Genomic DNA, 19,375 nt, shown 5'->3' with positions numbered 1-19,375 from the left:
ATTTCCAGAATATTAAACAATTTTTGTTGAAGAAAGAGCAGTTGTATAGAAATATATAATGGAGACATAAATGAACACAGACAAACATGACTGTAGGATTTTCCTGGAAGTGATATTTTATATTTTGCTGAAGAACTATGAAATACACATTTGAGATTGAAGAATATTCGTGAGAGATTTACGAGTACCATGTTCTCTGCTCAGTCTGTGATAGTACCTAAGTCAGCAAGTGGTCGCTAATAATTTATGGGTTCATCTTTAGCACAAGTGCATCCAAACTGCTGTACAGGTACTAATTCTGTTAAAGGCTAAAGAAGTTTACTGGGGCTTCTGATAATTCATTTTGGAAAAAAGAAAATAAAACAAGACAAGATTTTTAGCGTGCTTATAAGAACCATATCTTTTAAAATTTGATTTATTAGGCTGCTTTTACTCTTTCTTCAAAGCCATTTGTCATCAGATTGTTATTAATCTAGCAAAAGTGAAGGGGAAAAAAATAAAACCCAAAACTGGTCTTTGTAGTATAGAAAAATGGGCATCCTGTATATACAAAGTATTAAGCAATCAGTAAAACTGTAGTGTTACTAATTAACCTGAAAGCTTTGAACAGTGGTTAGTGGCCCTCAAGAATCACACCACTTTACACTGCTTAGGGTCATAATCTGCAGGTTTCTGCTGGCCTGTATCTGGCCAGTAGCTATTTAACTTTGCAAGTGATTTTTGGTTTTGGCGCAGTGAGATTGAAGAAAAACCTCCAGTGTTGGAAGTGCTGATTCTGAGCATCTGAAAAAGTAAAGATGTACAGGGAGGAAAAAGGGCCTCCAATGGATTTTCACATTATACTCTTTGCAGAATTAGAGTAAAACTAATAGTTTTTAACAAAAGACACTGGTAAAGCTATGTCCTAGAATACCTTATTGTCCTAAGGATAGTGTTGTCAGTCATTCAGAGTAGGAAGGATTGGTAGTTGTATTCAGATTCATCACTAGTTCATTAGTTTTAATTATTTTATAAAGACAATACTATATTTTTTTTTTCTTTTAAGAACCTTCCACCTTAAAAAAGCATAAATTTGAAGTTTCTCAAATAGCTGGTTGTGGAAACTTAATGAACCCCCCTGCTACTGTCTCAGTGTTGGAACCACCTATACAGAAAACCTTCTGAGACCCTTACTGTGCCACCATTTCTTTTTTAACAATGTTTTCTTTTCCCCACTGCACAACCAGGCTCGGCTCCCTTCGTGCTCATCCACCTATAGTGTTTCTGAGGTATACTTTGCACGTGTTCTCTCACACAGTCAACATGCTCGCCCATCACACTTTTTGGTTTTATTTACTTATTTCTTTTTTTTTTTGCATTGCACTGTGCACAAGTGGGGAAAAATCAGCTGGGGGGAGCAGATTTTGCATGATCAATCTGCAACCATGGTCAGCGTGGTTTTAAAATCAGTGTATCTGTCTGGGACTACCGTGATTTGTAGTCTAGCTAGGCAACAGCTACAAAACATATGAGCATAAATTACATAATAAAAGCATCCTTAATTATCTCTTACATTAAAATGAAAATAATAAACTTGCACATGTCTAGGCTGCAAAATGCCTCACTGGTTAGTCTAACCTATTTTCAGTCAGTGAAACTGGAAAGACTCTGGTAAAGGTGGGCATCACGTTGTGATTGCTAGTTACCTGTCTAGAAATAGGTAGGTTTATGATAGCTGAGGTTTGTTATTAGTTCCCTAAGCTCTGGCTTGGATCATTCCCTGCCAAAATGCATATACACTTGTAAATAATTCCATATCAGCTTCACGATGGTCTTCTGTAATAAGGTATGGTACCATCTTAGCAAGAAGGGAAAAGAAAAAATTGTTCAGTTGTAATTAGGATGGGGAAAAAGGGAAAAAGATATTAAGAAATCACAACATAATGGAATAAAAATACTTAAAATACTGTCAAATTAATGCCATGACCCACTGAGTAAAGATTAGGCTTCAGTATAGTATTGTATTATTAATGGATGAGTATAAAAAGGTGGACTTGAAGTTCTCTGCAGTACTGAATCAGTCTTGAGTACATACAGTTATTTATTCTGCATTTTAAAAGAATCCCTTAAAGTTGACAGGATCTCATAAAAAGATGACAGTTTGCTCTGTCTCATCCTATGGGCTAAGTTCTAGGCCTGATGTGAATGCTCGGTGGCTGAGCATCATACAAAATGCAAACATAAGAAGTTCACCTACTCAGTATTGTTGTAGGAAGCAGGAAGATCACAATATCTTGCTGATGTGTGTCTAATTTGTTCTGAAAAGCTTCAGCTTCTCAAGGAGTCATTCCTAGCACGTCTTTATCCTTAATAATTGAAAGCTATTTTCTAGTTTCAGTGTATGTACAGGCAAAAGGTCTTATAAGAAAAGTTTTTAAGATAAAGGTGCTTACCAGTTTTTTTTTTTGGTCATAGCTAAATAATCACTGTCTGGCACCACCAGGAGACAAGTTGTTTTTAAGATAAACGAGTATGTGTTCTCAAAAGCACCTGATACATATTCTACAGTTTGTTGTGTCTCATTACTCTATTATGTGAAAACCTCACTGTTTTTATCATAATTATCATCAAAACACTAATATGGAATAGATAGGTAACACCATACTCATACACATACAAAGACACTTTTTTCTAAGCTAATCCAGGAGCAAGAAATGAAGTTTAGTGGTTACAGATGCGAGACAAATGCCATCCTCACTTAACCAGCTATTCTTCTGAATCATCGGTATGAAATTAAGGAAAAGCACTGAATCAACAGGCATTTCAGCCTGATGACACTTTGTTTCCAAAGAATCCAAATATGCTAGTTCACAAAAATATGGTCTTACAGGTTATGAAGTGAATAAGGCACTTTAAGGGAAACTGGAACTTTCTTGCTTTGGCTGCAACGTCAGCCGTTTGTCCCTTTCATGTTCTGGAGGAATCGCTGTCTTTGAAGGAAATACAAACCAAGGTGGTGTGGCTGATGACTGGTCAACTTGTATGGGTCTCCTGCTTGATCAGATTCCTGACACTGTTTTACCTTCTCCAGAGCCATCAGACTGTAGTACCAATTAGTGATATTTGAACAGATTCTACTGCAACTGAAGAAGAAAACTGGAATATTAAATGTATGAAAGCTTAATGGGCACTGTCTACAAAGGATGGCTTTACAATTTGTCATAAAGAGTTTGCTAGCTGAAGTATCAAGGTGCACCATGAGACTATCCAAGCAATTCACCCTTTATACTCTGTCCAAAGGGAAGATCTTTATGTCTAAAATATGAATAATGTGGCCGCCTGGTGAACTGGATCATGTGATGCAGTTAAAAAGTTTCCAGCTGATGAGAATTTCGTGCTTATGAAACATACGGTGCAAGACCTACACTGCCCTCTTTTAAACTGCAAACTGAAGGTGTAAAAAGAAAAACATGGATACATTCTTCTCTGGTGACAGAACAGCACCCTGTGTAGTTTTGAACAGACCGTTTGAGCCAGTGACCAACCTAAAGGAACAATTCAATTGAAACTGAAGATATCAAGTAATGTTGTATTGCATAATGTCTCGTATCCAGGGGAGATAAGGACCACACCTTTGATAGGATCTCAAGGCTATTTCTTGTGTCTACGCCAATTTCTGCGGTGCTTATTCCAATAAAATATTTTCCTTAAGCTGGTGCTTAAGCACCAGGTTCAGAGCTTCTTAACTGTATATGTCCAAGTTATCAGCAAATGGCTTTGGACCTCCAGAGGATACCAGAAACACATAGACAAGAAACAAAGTTAGTGCTGTGGGAATTCAAAAGAATACTGGCAAAGGGGCAGCAAAAGATAAAAGAAAAGATAGCTTGAAACAAGCAATTTCTGAAATCTTTTTTTTTTCTAAGTGGACACCTTGGATTCATCATAAGACCTTTCCTCACCATTTTAATTTTTTAGAAAAGCCCTAGAATTAGATTAATTGGCACTCCTTGAGCTAAGATTGCCAAGAAGAAAAGCGACTGTGCTATCAGGGATTATTTTCTGCTTCTACATAGAAGGTCTTTGATTAAAGAAGTAAAAGGTCTTCCAGCAGAAGAGGAGCGTGACGTCTGTGTATTCTGCATTAAGAAGAATTTGAGGTGAATTTGCCACTTAATTTTTTTTTAATAGAAAGCATCCTTGTAGAGGCTATTTTGCATCTCAGAGTCCAGTAACTAGGAAAGTTTATTTTCAACTGTTCCTTTTTATTGTCACCAGTTGAACTGGTGAAATTGTGGACATGGTCAGCTGATGCCTATGTGAGAGGAATAGGCAGAAAGTTTTTTTAAATTTTTATTTACCTTTAGTTATGGAAAGGTTTTCATAGTTTGTTGAACTCCAGGCTTTATGGGATACTAGTACTATACAGTCGGTATCTTAACAATTCCACTTATCTGTACAGATGTTCAGTCTTTGGTTCAATTCAGTTAAATCAAAGTGAGTTTCTTTAAAATGTTATTCCCTTGTGGCAAGAGAAGTAAAGCTTTAATGGTTTGAAATAGTATAATGAAATCTGGTTACTTTTTTGTAAATGTTAGCAAGACTACTTAAATGATTTTTCTGAAAGTAGAACTATTAATTAGGGATTATGCTGACTTAACAGTTGTGCACTATAGTATGTGTGTGATATATTCATAATTTATTTATTTTCCAGTTGTTACAAAACATAGTAATTTATTCTTTTAATAGGAGTAGTTCACAAGAAATTATTAAATCAGATAGGCTTCACTTACGTTTTTACAAGTAGTCTGACTTCAGCTTGTATCTGAAAAATGCTCCACAAAATAGAAAACTAACAGATTGACCAATGAAGGTCCACAGTCTCCTAATTTATAAATACTCTAATTTATAAAATACTACTTAGGTAGTATTATACAATGGCCCCATTTTTTATCTCATTTGTATCTCAGGCTTTTTATTACCAGCATCAATCTCTTTCTCCTTCTCTCTCTCCCTCTCCTTTGGCTCCTGCATGTGCTATGTGTTTGGCTAAAAGCATAATGAAGGAAACCTACTCATTTGCTTGTTGAAAGCATAGTGACGGCGAATGTTTACTGCAGTGCAATCCCCTGCTTTCTTGAAACCAGGGACTAGTACAGGGAATGAAGTATCAGTAGTATTCACAGGAAAAGAGAGAATACCATTTCCTACAACAGGTAGTTGACTTCAGAAGTCCATTCATAGATTGCAGGAAGATTTTTAAATGCTCTAAGTTAAAGTATGCTATTTAGTATACGTTACAAAGTGTTATAAATAATCAAATCTTCTTTAGAATTAAAATTGAGCAAGAATGTATCTCCTTCTTCTTAGTCTAGTTTGAATAGAAGGCAGTGCTGAAAGACTGAGACCTGCTACGCTGACTTTCAGGTGTTTACCACCAGCATAGGACCTGGAATCCAATTTTGGGTACAGGCAGTTAAGATCCACTGTTGATAACTGCTGTAAATCTGCACTACACGGCACAACTGATTTGAGGGCGGGTGGACCACTTATATCTTGAGGTCAGAGGGGACTACTTTTGACAGTCAGATTCAAGAGCATCCTTAAAGTGTGCACAGTAAGCCCAGCATTTTGAATTTGTTGTCTGCTTGCCAATTCTGAATCCAGGGTTTCCAGAAGGCTTCCCTGCCTTCAAGAAATTATGCCAGCTTTGTTGTGCTGGCTTTAGAATGTGGCAACCTTTGTAGTTTGTCATCTTTTTTTTTTAAATGGCGTTTCTTACTCTTTTTTCTGAAATCTTTCCCTCGATTTCTAATCAGTGAGCCAATTAATGCAGTTTTTTACTTAGTTTATTCTGATATTATAATAATATAATATCCCAGCTCTCTATTTATCAGACAGAGAATAAATAAAATTCAATGTATCTGTCAGGAAGCATAGGCACTAAGAAATCAAATCACAAAATCTCAACTATTTTCCAGATAATGTTACATACATTTCTATGTTCCAAAAAATCAAATAATTTAGAAATAATTTCCCCATTTGGAACTTTAAAGTTCTTTGCTTTTTATTTCAAGACAGAACAAGTCTTCATGTTTTAATTTTGAATGTTCTCCTCTGAATTTTTCCCTTTCTTCTTCCACAAAACAGGGAGACATTTTACCCATATGGTAGAGATGTGAAACCTTGTATGAAACAAATACAAACAAGTCAGAGCACTATGAATGTCATTTTCCTTTTGATTTTTTTGGTTATAGTTTAGATTCATGTGTGTAATCTATATTTGCATTATCCAAAGACAATCTTGTCATTATTTCGCTATAATTACAAAGGATTATTTCCATTTGCTTGTACTATTCCGTACCTTGGACAGTGTGGTATCAAAACTGGCTTGATTAGCTATAAATGTGAGATTTTCTTTCTATACAACCCCTGTTTCTTTTTAAATCCAGCAGCAAGCTGCTCACCCTCATAAAATATTTAGTATTTATTTGTTTGGGTTTTACTACTTACATCAGCTTGTTTGAGAAGCCAGACATTAGTTTGTACTCTGTTACACCTGTAATAACACTCAGTGCAACTATTCTCTAGGGTCAGCTCTCAAAGCAATCTAACTTTTCAGTCAGCTTCAGTAATAGAATCTATGGAAAAATAGAAAGTTTCTGTTACATTGCTATTATGGCTTTTGAGTAATCACTGATGTAAAATGCTCTGTGTGTGATCTAATTTACGTGTATCTTGAGTTGGCGGTGTCTGTTTTAACACATGGAAATTGAATTAGATACACACTAATGTATAGTTCAATGTCAGTGGGTTCCCATCAGTGGTCCCTATGTTAACTTCCTGTTTTTCTAGTTTTTCAAATGCAAGTTTCTTGCTAAGCATAATTAACATGTAGTTTTTCACGTAAGAGCCAGAGGCGAGAACGCCCTTATTCACGTTATTTTCCATTTCCCTTTCTCTTCTATGAATTTCCAAGAGTCATTGCTGCTTGAAGCCCAGCCAAATTAATATTCTCTGTCTCAAGCATATAACTGCTGCGAGGAGATTGGTGGTTGCAATTGCACTGGACCTCACAATCTGGAACACCCAATTCAATATAGCACTAAAGGAATCTTACCCTTTTGAGCCTTTGAGGCTCAAAGCAAAATCCTAAATGCAAATGCTTTTCCCACATTTGTATTTCTGATGGCATAGTTCTTAGCGCAGCATTTGCTCGATTCCAGTCTCTTCTTTCCATAGCTTATGAACCCTCTGAAATCATCACATCATTCATCCATGATGAATCTGATTTCACTTTAAGGATTCTCCTCAGAGAAATACAGTCGTATGTTTCTGTCTCAACTCAAAGGCAGAAACCTAGCTCTTCATATAGAAGTTTGCTGTACTGCTATTTACTGCTTATATGGATTCACACACCGAAACTTTATTTTTATATTTGTAAGTGTACAAGTCTGAGGTTTTGGCTGAACACTGTATACATCAGTGACTATGATATATACCATATATATGAGTATCGTTACCTGTATTTACTAGGTTTTGCTCTTGTAGTTGAAGAAGCCCTTCAGATTTGATGCTCCAAGTTCAAATAAAAATGTTAAGCTTAACCAAATTCAACTATTTTGGAGTTATGCCAGCACAGAAATTCTTATCAGACCATGTGGCAAAACATATGTTTTGTTCCTGTTCAGATAGTTTAAAAGTAGTCCAACATTCACTTTAGAATGATAATAACTGTAAAAACATCCAACTAAAATTGCTGGCAAACACCAGTGGAAAAGCTGAAATTTAACTTTAGGCCTGAAGATCACTGGTCAGTTGATGAGTGAGTTTTGGAGCTTGTAATTGTTTTGGTTTTATTGTTAGTGTTTTCATGTCTTCATATTCTTTTGACATAGAAATGCAAGGAACGTTACCTGTTTAGTCAGCTTCCACAAAAATGGATTGTAAGCATGAAACACAGGTCATAGGCTTTGTTAGCAAGTACCAGTTTGACTCAAAATCCTCTGAAGGTCAATGGAGAGATGCTTTTTTACTCCCACAGACCTTGGATCAAAGATATGGAGGCCTGTAGGAAGGAACAAAAGCAACAGAAGCTAAGTAAATTCCTTTGTGTATATTAGGACACTTTGTATTGCAGAACTGAGTATGACAGAGAAGTATATCAATAACTAAATAATTCCCCATTCAGAAGAGAGTTTGGATGAAGTTTGTTAAGCAAAGCATGAAACTAGTTTTTGAACAAAGAGACTAAAATGAAATAGCCTTATCTTGTCTCACACAGAAGCCCTGCTGAAATAATTATGATTCTATGATAATGCCTACATATTAAAGGAAAAATAAGAGTTGCACACGTAACGTTGATCTAATATTTCCTAAATTATGTGTTTCTCTCTAGCTTGCCAATTTTGCTTGACTGTATTTGAATGAAGACTTTATTTGACAATTCTTATTTTGAGAGACATGCTGTTCAAGAAAAATAGTTTCAGGGTTTTTTTGTAGATGTGGAAATTTTGTAGTTTTAATGCTGCACTGAAGTTGACTGTTCCTGGGGCAAGAAACAGAAATGTGAAAATAATTTAAGTTTCATTTAAAAGCAAAACACTTGTAGTAGAAATGAAACCTTAAAATGTCAAGCTTATTAGTGTATGTCAAGGCTTAGAGAGTAATTTATGGTGTGCTTGAAGACAAGAATGTCTATACAACACATATATTTTTAGTCCATCTGATTGAATACAGTTTAAAAAGCTAATTGAACTGGAATGGACAAGGAGTTTAAAAAGTGTTAATGCTGGTGACATACAATGTAACTCAGACATCTAGGCTAAGCGATTCATCAGTCAAATTGCCAGGGTGTGAGATTGTATGAAAATAGGCAAATAAATCCCATTTCTGTGGCAAACAAGAAGGGCAACAGGAATCTCATTCTCTTGTAGCTCTTTGGTAAGAAAATCTATTCTCTCTGCCTTTATTTACACTGTCTGCTTCTCAAATTGGATAGTACTTCCAGGGCATTCGGGATTGTTGATGTTCATACAAACAAATATAAGATGTTGTTCTCAGCTAATAATGCAAGCAGTAGAACTGTTTATTTTCCTAAGTGCAGTGTTCCTAGAGATTTCTTGTTTCTTACAAATTCCACTTGGATTCTGTTAGCACAGGTTAGAAATACTTTTTGGAGGTTGTGCACAAATTATTTAGCAATAATTTTTATGTCTTGATTTAATATGGGCTTTAGCTTACAAAAAATGTGTGTCCTCTTCATATCTGGATATTATAATTAATTCTGTTTCTCTGAACAAAACAAGTATGATCTTGAATAAGCCCTGAACAGCCCCTAAAATATCACAGAACCTTGCTGTCTTTCCAGTGTTATTCATACAGCATATCTGTATGCTGTCCCATAGTCTTAAAACCACTAATCCAGCTTATGATTTTTACTCATACAAATGTAAATGTTTTATTAAAATTCCCGTGAAGAAATAAGAAACACTTCATTTCTCTTTGCCTCTTTTTATTGTCAACTATCAAGCCTGTGCTTCTCATGTGTAGTAGAAAGTTTGCTTTCCCATTAGCTTTCTGACCAGTGGTTTACTATTTTATCTCCTTTTTTACTCCATGTATCACAGTTCTTCCTGTTTTCTCATTCAGTGAGGTGTTCAGCTTGCAATTTTAGTTGACATGTAAGATTTCGTTTGAACCCTGTTCTAGTAATAAACATATTGATTTTTCGTTTCCAGGGCAAGGTCAGTTTTCATTGAGAAACAATGACTAATCAGCATCTTATCCTAGAAAGCTACCCTTTGCCTTTTAATTTGGTTTTGTTCCCTATACTGAGTAATGCTTTTTTTATGTACTACTCCTGTAAAAGAAATTAATTCAGCCCTCGTGTTTCTGTAGAGTGTTCATCAACCCACTTCCACCGTCCTGTTTGAAAACTAGTTAGTATGAACTGTAACCTGACCATAAAACACCATGGATGTGTTCATAGTCTACTGGGAAACAGTGATCAAAATTAAATATATATTTATGTAAAATATAGATGACTAGGCAAAACATCAGAAAAGAGAACTCAATAATATATGGAGGAAGACCTAAAGGCATATTCAAGATCTGTAGATGGCTTGTTTGGTGTCCAGTCTCCCAAGCATAGCAGTTCAGTAGTAAAAATCTGTTCCTAAAATTATATCAGCTTCAAATGATTTTTGTTTAGTTCTTCTCACTGACTCAAGTGATTAATTCCATATGAAGAATAATACATTATTCCTATTTAAATTTTGGTGATCTAAATCCCACCAACAGGGTTGCTTCTTTTTAAAAAATGTTTTAAGAAGTAGTGTCTGTTCCTATCAAATTCCTTGAGCTCAGTTCCTTTCCCTTTTAGAGGTGTTCTCAGTATAACAAGAAAAAATTGTTCTGTAGTTTTGAGCTGACTTTGCTCCCAGTTCAGATGAACATAAAGCATACTCTTAAGACATTGCATACGCAGGTCGGTGTGAAAGTGCTGTTTGAATAGGAAAGCATTCCTGAGATTGGAAGGCTGCTTCTTGTAATAGGAATATTTAACCCTCAGATACTTTGTTCCGTGTTTTCTGAAGCACACAATTCCTGATATACTTCTCCTGTGATTTTTTTTTTAAACAACCAACCTCATTTTTATATTATTTATTAATTCAATCAAAGCAATTATCTCTGTTCTTCAGATTAGATTTAAAACATTTTTATTAAACAATGTATTTAATTACATTTTTCGAATTTGCTTCTAATTTAACCTTATTATTATATTCTTCTAATATAACCTTATTATTATATATGTGTATATTGCTTAGAATGACAGCCCCAAATAATTTCCTTTTATACTATTATTAGACCAGTTGGAGACATTCTTATTTATGCTTTAGTTTTATTTTATGTTTTTAGTTACAAAAACTGATTAATCTGTATTGCACTCTTAAGGGCAAAAGAGTTTCTTAGGCAAGAGACACCTTGCAAACCCCTAGAGCTACAAATTGGATCATGTGCGATTTGTAATCTATTTAAAGTAGGCAAGTGTTTGAGAGACCATTCAAAAGGCTTGTGAGCAGAGTATATTGTACAGAAGTCAGATCGTGTTTTTACTAATATAGACAGTAAATAACACAAATGGAATGAGGGCAGTTTGAGAAGAGAATTCAGCCATTGCAGTATGCACTGAATTTTGAGTGGCACTGAGAAATTTCTTGTCACTGAAATGCTTTGCAGTATAAAATTATAAGAAACATTTGCATTAATTATTAGGGGTCTTATTGTATGGTTAGATTATATGAAAGGTACCTGTTTTATCTCTTAAGTAAGTCGCACGTAGAAAAAAGCAGTAGCAGCAGTACACTTTCCACATCACACAAAATAAATTGTCTTCATAAAACTGCTGAAGTTTCAAGGAGAGGTTATATGAGTTATGGACTTTCTCACTGACAGTAAGTTGTAGTAGGTGAAATACTTCATAAACAGACCTGCCAGGTGTTTATGAGACACTTAGGGGAAGAGGCTTCTTAAATTTTTAACGGCTGCTGTGCTTTGCATACCCCGCTTCCTTCATTACAGCTTGGCGAACTCATTCCCTTTGCTGTACCTTAGTCCTCTGTGTCTGTATGTATGTTTGGGTTTCTGCTGGTGGTTCCACATTCTGCATGCTTTCCTAAAAGTGGAGCAATGTGCTTTCCCATAAATGATAAAGATTATGAATTAGCCTTCTACAGGATCTGTTCCTGAGAAATGGGCTTTCTTTTGGTGATAATTCATGTTTTGATGTCATTGTTCTGATTTGTTCTTCATGTTGTAAAACTGAGTTGAAATGTACTCCCATAAGAGTTAGCTTTTCATATTGGGCTGGAAACTCTTCATCTTTGTGTAGCAATTTGTTTTATTATAACCAATGGCTTTTAATTGTACCTCCCATAATGAAGAGCTGACTTAATACTCTGTGCTAATCTTGTTATGACTTTAAAAAGGTAAGTACTTTCTCTAAACATTCCTAACAGTCATGGTAAAGTGTTAAAGGATTTTTCAATTTTCTGTTTTTCTTTATTTTTTACATGAATTTTTCACTTCTAGCATGAACTTTTCTTTGTGTCTTTTTCTATTTTTCTTGTAAAATTTTTTTTGTGAACTGATTTTTATTTGCAGCAAAACATATGTAGGTTTAAATAAATCCAATTTAGTACAGTCATTGATTTCATTTTTCAGAACAATTATGATTGATAGATAGCAATTGTCAGCAAGACTCTTTATTTTATCATTCCCTTTATTTATTTTTGAGTACTTCATTTCACATTCTATTTACTGCTTCAGCTTATGGGAGAAGCTTAGTCTGCATTCCAGCATGATGAAATTATATATTACGGAACATAAAATCCAGTTTGCATAAAAAAACAGAGTAATGTGAATTGAATACTTTGGGTTTGATTACATTCTGCCTGAACTACACAGGGGAATGGTGTTGGCTGATAGCACACTGTATCTTCTGCCAAGGTACATTGTGAGCCAAGAGGCTGTAGAATGGACAAACAACAAATCGATACTTCGTGTGAAAGGAAAGACAGCAATAGATTGTTATTTCTGTAACTGTGAATGAGAAGACTTATAGTAAATGATACTACTCGCCACTCGCCCCAGTTAGTCTTGGTACTATATGCAATGTAATATGGATTCTTTACTTAGCAGTAGCTGTGAAAGAAATACAGATTTTTCATAAATGTCACAAGGAACAAAGTAGTAAAACATACAAATAACGAATATGATAAAAGACACTTAAAGTACATGACCCCATTTATACAAAGTTCCATTGCTACTAAAACTGTATGTGTTAGAAAACTGGTGGGTTTTATTCAAAATCATATTTTACTGCAATTTTGTTTAAAAATAAAATTAGGATATCAATGTGAAATTAATATTAAATAAGCAAGTGTTATGTAATAACTAATTTTGATGTGAGTTATGTTAAAACATGGTTTGTATTCTGCAGCTGTGAGCATAGGTTGGGAAACGATCAAGTCTAGCTGATCAAGCCTTTTGTTTTATTATCATGGATTCCTCTTCCACAGCTGCTTTTAAAATTTGTGGGAAGCAAATTATTTCTCATACTGCATATGTTGCCCATCAGGTGAGTGATAACATGGAAACTGTAGGTTGGGTGTAAGAAATCAAAACGTAAATTTAAAGTCCTCTGTGTGCACAGAATTAAAAAAATGACCTGTAAGAAGCTGTGTGTGAAGCCGGCTGTCTTTTGTTACCATTGTCATTTGGACACTGTAAGAGCAAAACTTTGTCAGAACGTTTTTTTTATATTAGAAGATTTGATCTGCAAATCTCAGCTGCTCTGTTCATTATAAATCTCTTGTTTTTGTCCATACACTAGCTCCACTATAGGTTGGAAGGGCTTAAAGATGAACTGAGGAGGAATAGAGGCTACAACTCGAGAGTAACTATTACTGCTCAAAGGAGCTGTTTTCCATTCGCAAACATTGCTTTGCGCTATGGTTTTGGGCTCCTTCTGTTCCTCCACTTTGTTGAAGACTCTCTCTTGACTTCCATTTTACTTCTTTAGCACTGTCTTTGTCTGCTAACATTTTTCCTCCTTCTCTAGTAGCTTTTATCTGTGTCCTTTGGATCACGTATTTTACTTAGTTTGTTTTAGTAGATTGTTTCAAATGTTTATGTTTTGTATTTTTGGTTTTTTTTCCTTTTTCTTTAGGACTATGTTACCTCACTGAGTTTCATTCCACAGTTTGCTGAATTGCTTGGTTATTTTGCAGCAGGCCCATTCCTCGTTTTCTCTTTTCATATGGTTTTCAGTGAGAAATAAGAGAGCCTCTTCCATTTTAAGCAGTAGTCTTACACACATAGGACCATGTCGCATTTTGCACACATCATCTGCTGGCTTACCATATCCCGTCCTGCTTCTCACTCCTGCGCTCGCTCTCTCTCTCTCTCTCTCTCTCTCTCTCTTTCTCTGTCAGTCTGTGCCTCTCTCTTTTGTGCTTTCTTTCCTACCATTACACCATCTTTTTGGTCCAGAATTGTCCTTTTGTAAATTATAGATAAATATTTACTTTTTCCAAAGAGAGTTCACGTTATGCTTTTGAAATCCAGTAAAACAACTCTGGGCCAAATTTGGGCATCATTAATATTTTTTTTTTTTGCAGTTTTCTTGTATAGTATTTTTGGTGGGGAGGAGGGAGGGCTTGGAGGTTTTCTGTTTGTTTTTTTTTTTTTATTAGCAGTTTTCTTTCAGGGAAGGACACCATAACCCACTCTTAGTTGCAACATTACTTTCCATGAGTTATTCCATTACAATAAGTGGACTGTGTTGCACTCTAGAATCCAATTTTTTATGTGAATACACATTTGGGGCAAGCTGCTGTGGAACAGAAGAAAGAGGTTTAGAAGCTGGGTCACAGTTGGTTTCAGCCTTAAATGGTTATTCCATTCTGAAGACAGCCTTTTGGTGGTTGAGCATGTACCATTCTTCGTCAATTATTAGATCATACATACTAACTTTCTAGGCAATTTTTATGTAGCTGCAAATTGCAGCTGTGGTCTGAAAGGTAATCTGGATTCACTCCTTCACCTTTTAGCAGAGACAAATGTTCTGTAGGGAAATTATAACCTCAGCGTCACCTGTGCTATTCCACTTCTTTCACCACGTGTACATGGGTTTGCTTTATTAGTACTCTCACTGAAATTTAACAATACATTTGTCAATAAACTGAAAAAGGGAAGAATTCTGTTCATGGTCTCTCAGAGGTTTGTCTTCCTGTGAAGTTTACTTTGGCTGGGATTTTGTCCACACAAAAAGCTTTTTATTCAAGCGTTCAGTCAGCTGGCCTGCCAGAAGATTGACTGCTGTTCAAATTAGTTCATCTAAAAACTTGCAGCTTCGGTGCTATTATACAATGTGCTGTCTTTCCACACCTGAGAAGAATTAACAAGAGCTTACGTTTCAGTATAGGTGAAGTTTAAACTGTGTTTTGTTTACAGGACTGATACTCTTCAAAAAAAAGCCAAGTCTTTTTTAAATCTGTTTGATAAACAAACGGAACAATAAACATCTAGTATTACTAGAAATTCAGACCAATGCGAATCCTTCGATTTCCCTGAGTCACACTAATGTATCTGGAATAGCACAGTGGCAGCTAAGCATCTAGGAAGAGGATTTGTTGAGAAACCAGTAATCATTCTCAGTAGAATTGCACTGCAAAATTCATACTGAGCATAACATTTCTTTTAACCAAAAGAAACAACTGAGTAAATTTGTCTGGCTCCAACCAGGAGCTGTTCATACAGTTGTGAGTTGTTTATACATTGGAATAAGTCTTATCAAGTATCTTCAGAATCAACACAATCTAAATTATTTAAAGCTCTTTCCATAGCACCTGAATATATCAATACTAGAATTTTAAAGCAGGTCATGATCCTATAGTTAGAGTTACTGTAATTACATTTGTGTAAGAAAATGGGAGTTTTCTGTTTAAAACTGGAGCTTGACATGTAATTTTAACTGTTATATTCTTTGATTTTACTCTATTACTGTCTTTAGGCCATCTTGGTTTTTTTGGGGGGTGGGGATCAAATTGCTTGTATCAGATTCTGACCATCAGCTAGTACCTTTTTGCTTAAATATACTTTTCTCATGTAAAGTATGTAAGAATGTTGCTGAAAATATGTATAGCCTCTGTCTTAGATCCCAGGAGCTTGCCCGTTGTATCTCTGTATTTTGTATTCTTGTTAACTTCTGTAGCTCATAGACTCTGTGCTCTCTCTGCAGGTCCAGTCTAGGTGCAGCAGCAAGGAGAACATCCTCAGAGCAAGTAAGTACTGAAACTTCATAGCTCTACTGAGAAACTAAGACTGCTCAGGAAACAGCAAATGATAGTGAGATAAGAAGAGTTGGGACATAAGTGGGTTGGCAGAAGAAATGTAATAAGAAAATAAAATTCAGTCTAAAGAGAAAATAAAAGTGAATAGCTCATAGTGTTCATGTATTAATGGATAGTTGCCTTTTAATGATTTTTTATTATTATTTTTGTATTAGATAACTACACTTAAAGCGATAATCTTTATTTTTGCAGAGTGTGAAGGCATGTGCAGCAACAAATTGGATATTTAAGTAGCTACTGTGAAGTGAAATCATGTCATTAAAAATTAGTTTTTAATATTTTTTAATGCTTTCTTATAATTTATGTTGCTTTAGGAATATTGCACACAGAACATCATCAGCTTTGGATCTCATAAATGCCTTCTTGTTCTAGGCAAATCCATTCAAGATATTCCTACAAATTACATTTTCTTAATCTTTTGGGTTGTATCTGTTAATTTTATTTATGTATTCCTGCAATAGTTTCCTCTCTTCAGTTTCTTGTCTTCGCTTTCAAAATCCTTCAAAGCTTGTTGTCCCTTTGTTAACTCTCTCAGTAAGTATCAAGAAATCAAACATGCTGCTAGCTAGATTTTCAAGCAACTTTTGCTGTATTTATTCCCAACCTTTTCATACTCGGGAAAAGTAAATTTCCACACTACTGTCCTGACTGTCCAGTGATTTCTTTGTGCTTTCCTCTATCCTCCTTCCAAAGCTTTTTATTCCATTCTCATTCTTAGTTTGCAAATTCACAGGGGCAGTGTCCAGTTCTGTATTTCCTCTGTGCGCTGCACATAGCATATTGAGATATGTTTTTGGAGAACAGAATGAGGAGTGAATCATACTGAGTTCATACTTCATAGAACTTATCCTCAGATTATCATCCTCAGTGTAAAATACTCCATCATCTTGCAGGGTTTCTGTTTCTGATTAGCTGATCCTGTTCTTCTCACTAAGAATTCTAGTATGTTTTTCATGACAAGTGAGGATATACACTTTTGTGAACTTCTTCAAACGTAAATTGCATTTTGTTTTAAATCTCTAGATTTAAGTCTAGAATTTTGATTCTAATTTAATACAGTGCCTCACCAGTGTTTGACATAAATGCTTAATAGTTATAATTAACTAATTTAATTTACTTCAAAGTGCCAGATTAATTTCGGTAAAGTGGTTTAAATGAACATCACTGCCTACATCTATGCATTGTAGCATACATAATATTGGTGCTCTGTCACTGCAGGTCACAGTGCTGTTGACATTACCAAGGTAGCAAGAAGACACCGCATGTCTCCATTCCCATTGACGTCTATGGACAAGGCCTTCATTACAGTTCTGGAGATGACCCCAGTGCTTGGAACAGAAATCATCAATTACAGAGGTAATTTAAATTGGATTCTTTGTGAGGATTAGGGTGGTTATTTCCTTATTTTACAACCTTCTCAAGCACTTGTTCTTTTACTGATGTTGTGAGATGTCCGAGACAGTACCTTCTCCAGGATAAACTGCTTTAGGAAGTGCCAATAATAGGAGCAGAAGTCTCCTTTCAAAGTCACGAGAATATAGACTGAGCTCAGTACTGCTCACTGAAGGAATCTGTAATGGAACTCTAATAAAATATGTAAATTAATTTTCTCATGCTTTGTGTTATATGCAGCAAAGCTGAAACATAGAAACTATGATTTTCCTCAGTGGTTGATTTAACACAGGACTTTTGTAGATGCCAAGTAGCTCCAAGCTAGACTGTCATCATTTGCTCTGTTCTCTTACTGTGGGAGATTCTCACTAATCCCCCATTCCAGTCTGAGATTAATGATCAGATCAAAGTGATTATTGATTCCAGGTCATTTTTTCCATGTCTGTGTCTTTAACAGTTCATTTTAGTCTGTGTTTTCCAGATCCTGCTTGACTTCTCAGTAATTCCAGAATTTGCCTCTTCTTGTAATAAATACAATTCCCTTTCTATATTCTCTACCACTACTTACTTTCATTTAATATTTGATTTATTGAAACTTTTTAGTCCAGGGTAACTGTTATTGATTTATACAGTGAGGTTGTCTTAAAAGGCATCAAACAGCAGGCAAAATGTTCGACCTTGTTACTGTCTGTACTTATAACTGTATGGGGATATCTGACACAATTTTCTGGCCTTAGAAGGAATTAGCAGGGAACCTCTCATGTTTATTCAGCTAAACTATATTCCCTCCTGAAATAGCGTGTTCATAATGCCTATTAGGTGTCTCCCTTGCTTCTGCTGTCCCTTACACCAAGCTTTGGCATTATCTGGGAGAACGTTCTTAGCACAGAACAAAACCGTGACAGGAAGCATGCTGACAGGTAATCCTAAAATAGATAGGGAAGAGGAAATCTCCTCCAAGGATTCCTCCAGATTTTCCAAAAATCGCATGGTGAGCCAGGAGACAGTAGAACCATGAGGTTCAAGACGCAAAATGTTTAGTATATTGCTGGACTTCAGATAGTAGAGATGTAAAAATGGTTTCTGAGCAGGATATTCTGTCTTCTGACTTGAAAGTTCAGATTTTTCATGCTCGCTCTTCTCTTGTGCTGCCACAAACCTTTGAGATGTCTCCATACTGACATACTGATTTACAGACTGTACATAGAAACAAACCTGTGTGTTTAGTCACTGCAAGTAGATATCAGCAGCCCCCTGTGCCCAGGTAGGAAGCAGATCTCTGAGAAGGTGCTGCATATCCTGCATTAAGAACAGCACAAATACAGGATCAACACAGAACATGCATATTACTTTCATAATGGTGTGCACGTTAGAAGAAGACTTTAAGGTATAGATGCCTGAGCTCAAGTGTCAAATCTTTTTGGATAGCTGTCAGATAATGTCTTTGCATCACTATTTATATGTATGCGCCAGCCTGTGGAAACTTTTATATCAACAGTATAGAATCATAGAATGGGTTGTGTTGGAAAGGTCCTTAAAGATCATCCAGTTCCAACCCGCTGCCATGGGCAGGGATGCCTCCCACTAGATCACGGTGCTCCGATGTTGGCAAATGACCCATTTACAAGAAGGGTCAGAGGGAGGATCTGGAGAATTACAGGCCTGTCAGGCTGACCTCGGTTCTGAAGAAGGTCATGGAGCAGGTCATCTTGAGTGCTGTCACATGGCACATGCAAGACAACCAGGTGATCGGGCCCTGTCAGCATGGGTTTATGAAAGGCAGGTGCTGCCAAACTGACCTGATCTCCTTCTATGACGAGGTCAGCCGCTTAGAGGATGAGGGGAAAGCTGTGGACATAGCGTACCTGGCCTTTAGTAAAGCCTTTTATACCATTTCTCACAGAATTCTGCTTGAGAAACTGGCTGCCACTGGCCTAAACAGGTGCACCCTCGGCTGGGTAACAACTGGCTGGATGGCCGGGACCAGAGAGTGGTGGTGAATGGAGTTAAATCCAGCTGGAGGCGGGTCACAAGTGGTGTCCCCAGGTCTTAGTGCTGGGTCCAGCCCTGTTCAGTATCTTTATCAG

General features: G+C 36.1%; 1 protein-coding gene across 24 annotated transcripts in view; it reads left to right on the top strand.

Annotated features, from left to right (window-relative positions):
* The window catches only part of GPHN (gephyrin), a 289,546-nt gene that overhangs the window by 220,115 nt on the left and 50,056 nt on the right, over nucleotides 1-19,375 (top strand). For 9 of the 24 annotated variants that reach the window (XM_054067585.1, XM_054067577.1, XM_054067592.1 and 6 more), the window contains 4 exons: nucleotides 1,227-1,268; nucleotides 13,376-13,438; nucleotides 15,785-15,827; nucleotides 17,115-17,252. In XM_054067585.1, the coding sequence (XP_053923560.1) occupies nucleotides 1,227-1,268; nucleotides 13,376-13,438; nucleotides 15,785-15,827; nucleotides 17,115-17,252 (286 nt within the window). The remainder of the gene's footprint in view (nucleotides 1-1,226; nucleotides 1,269-13,375; nucleotides 13,439-15,784; nucleotides 15,828-17,114; nucleotides 17,253-19,375) is intronic. The other 15 variants (XM_054067590.1, XM_054067588.1, XM_054067584.1 and 12 more) reach the window with 3 other exon arrangements.

This window comes from Cuculus canorus, chromosome 5, assembly GCF_017976375.1.
Source record: "Cuculus canorus isolate bCucCan1 chromosome 5, bCucCan1.pri, whole genome shotgun sequence".
NCBI classification, from domain to species: Eukaryota; Metazoa; Chordata; class Aves; order Cuculiformes; family Cuculidae; genus Cuculus; species Cuculus canorus.
The sequence above is the reverse complement of the archived record's forward strand: the minus strand, read 5'-3'. Positions and strand labels throughout refer to the sequence as shown.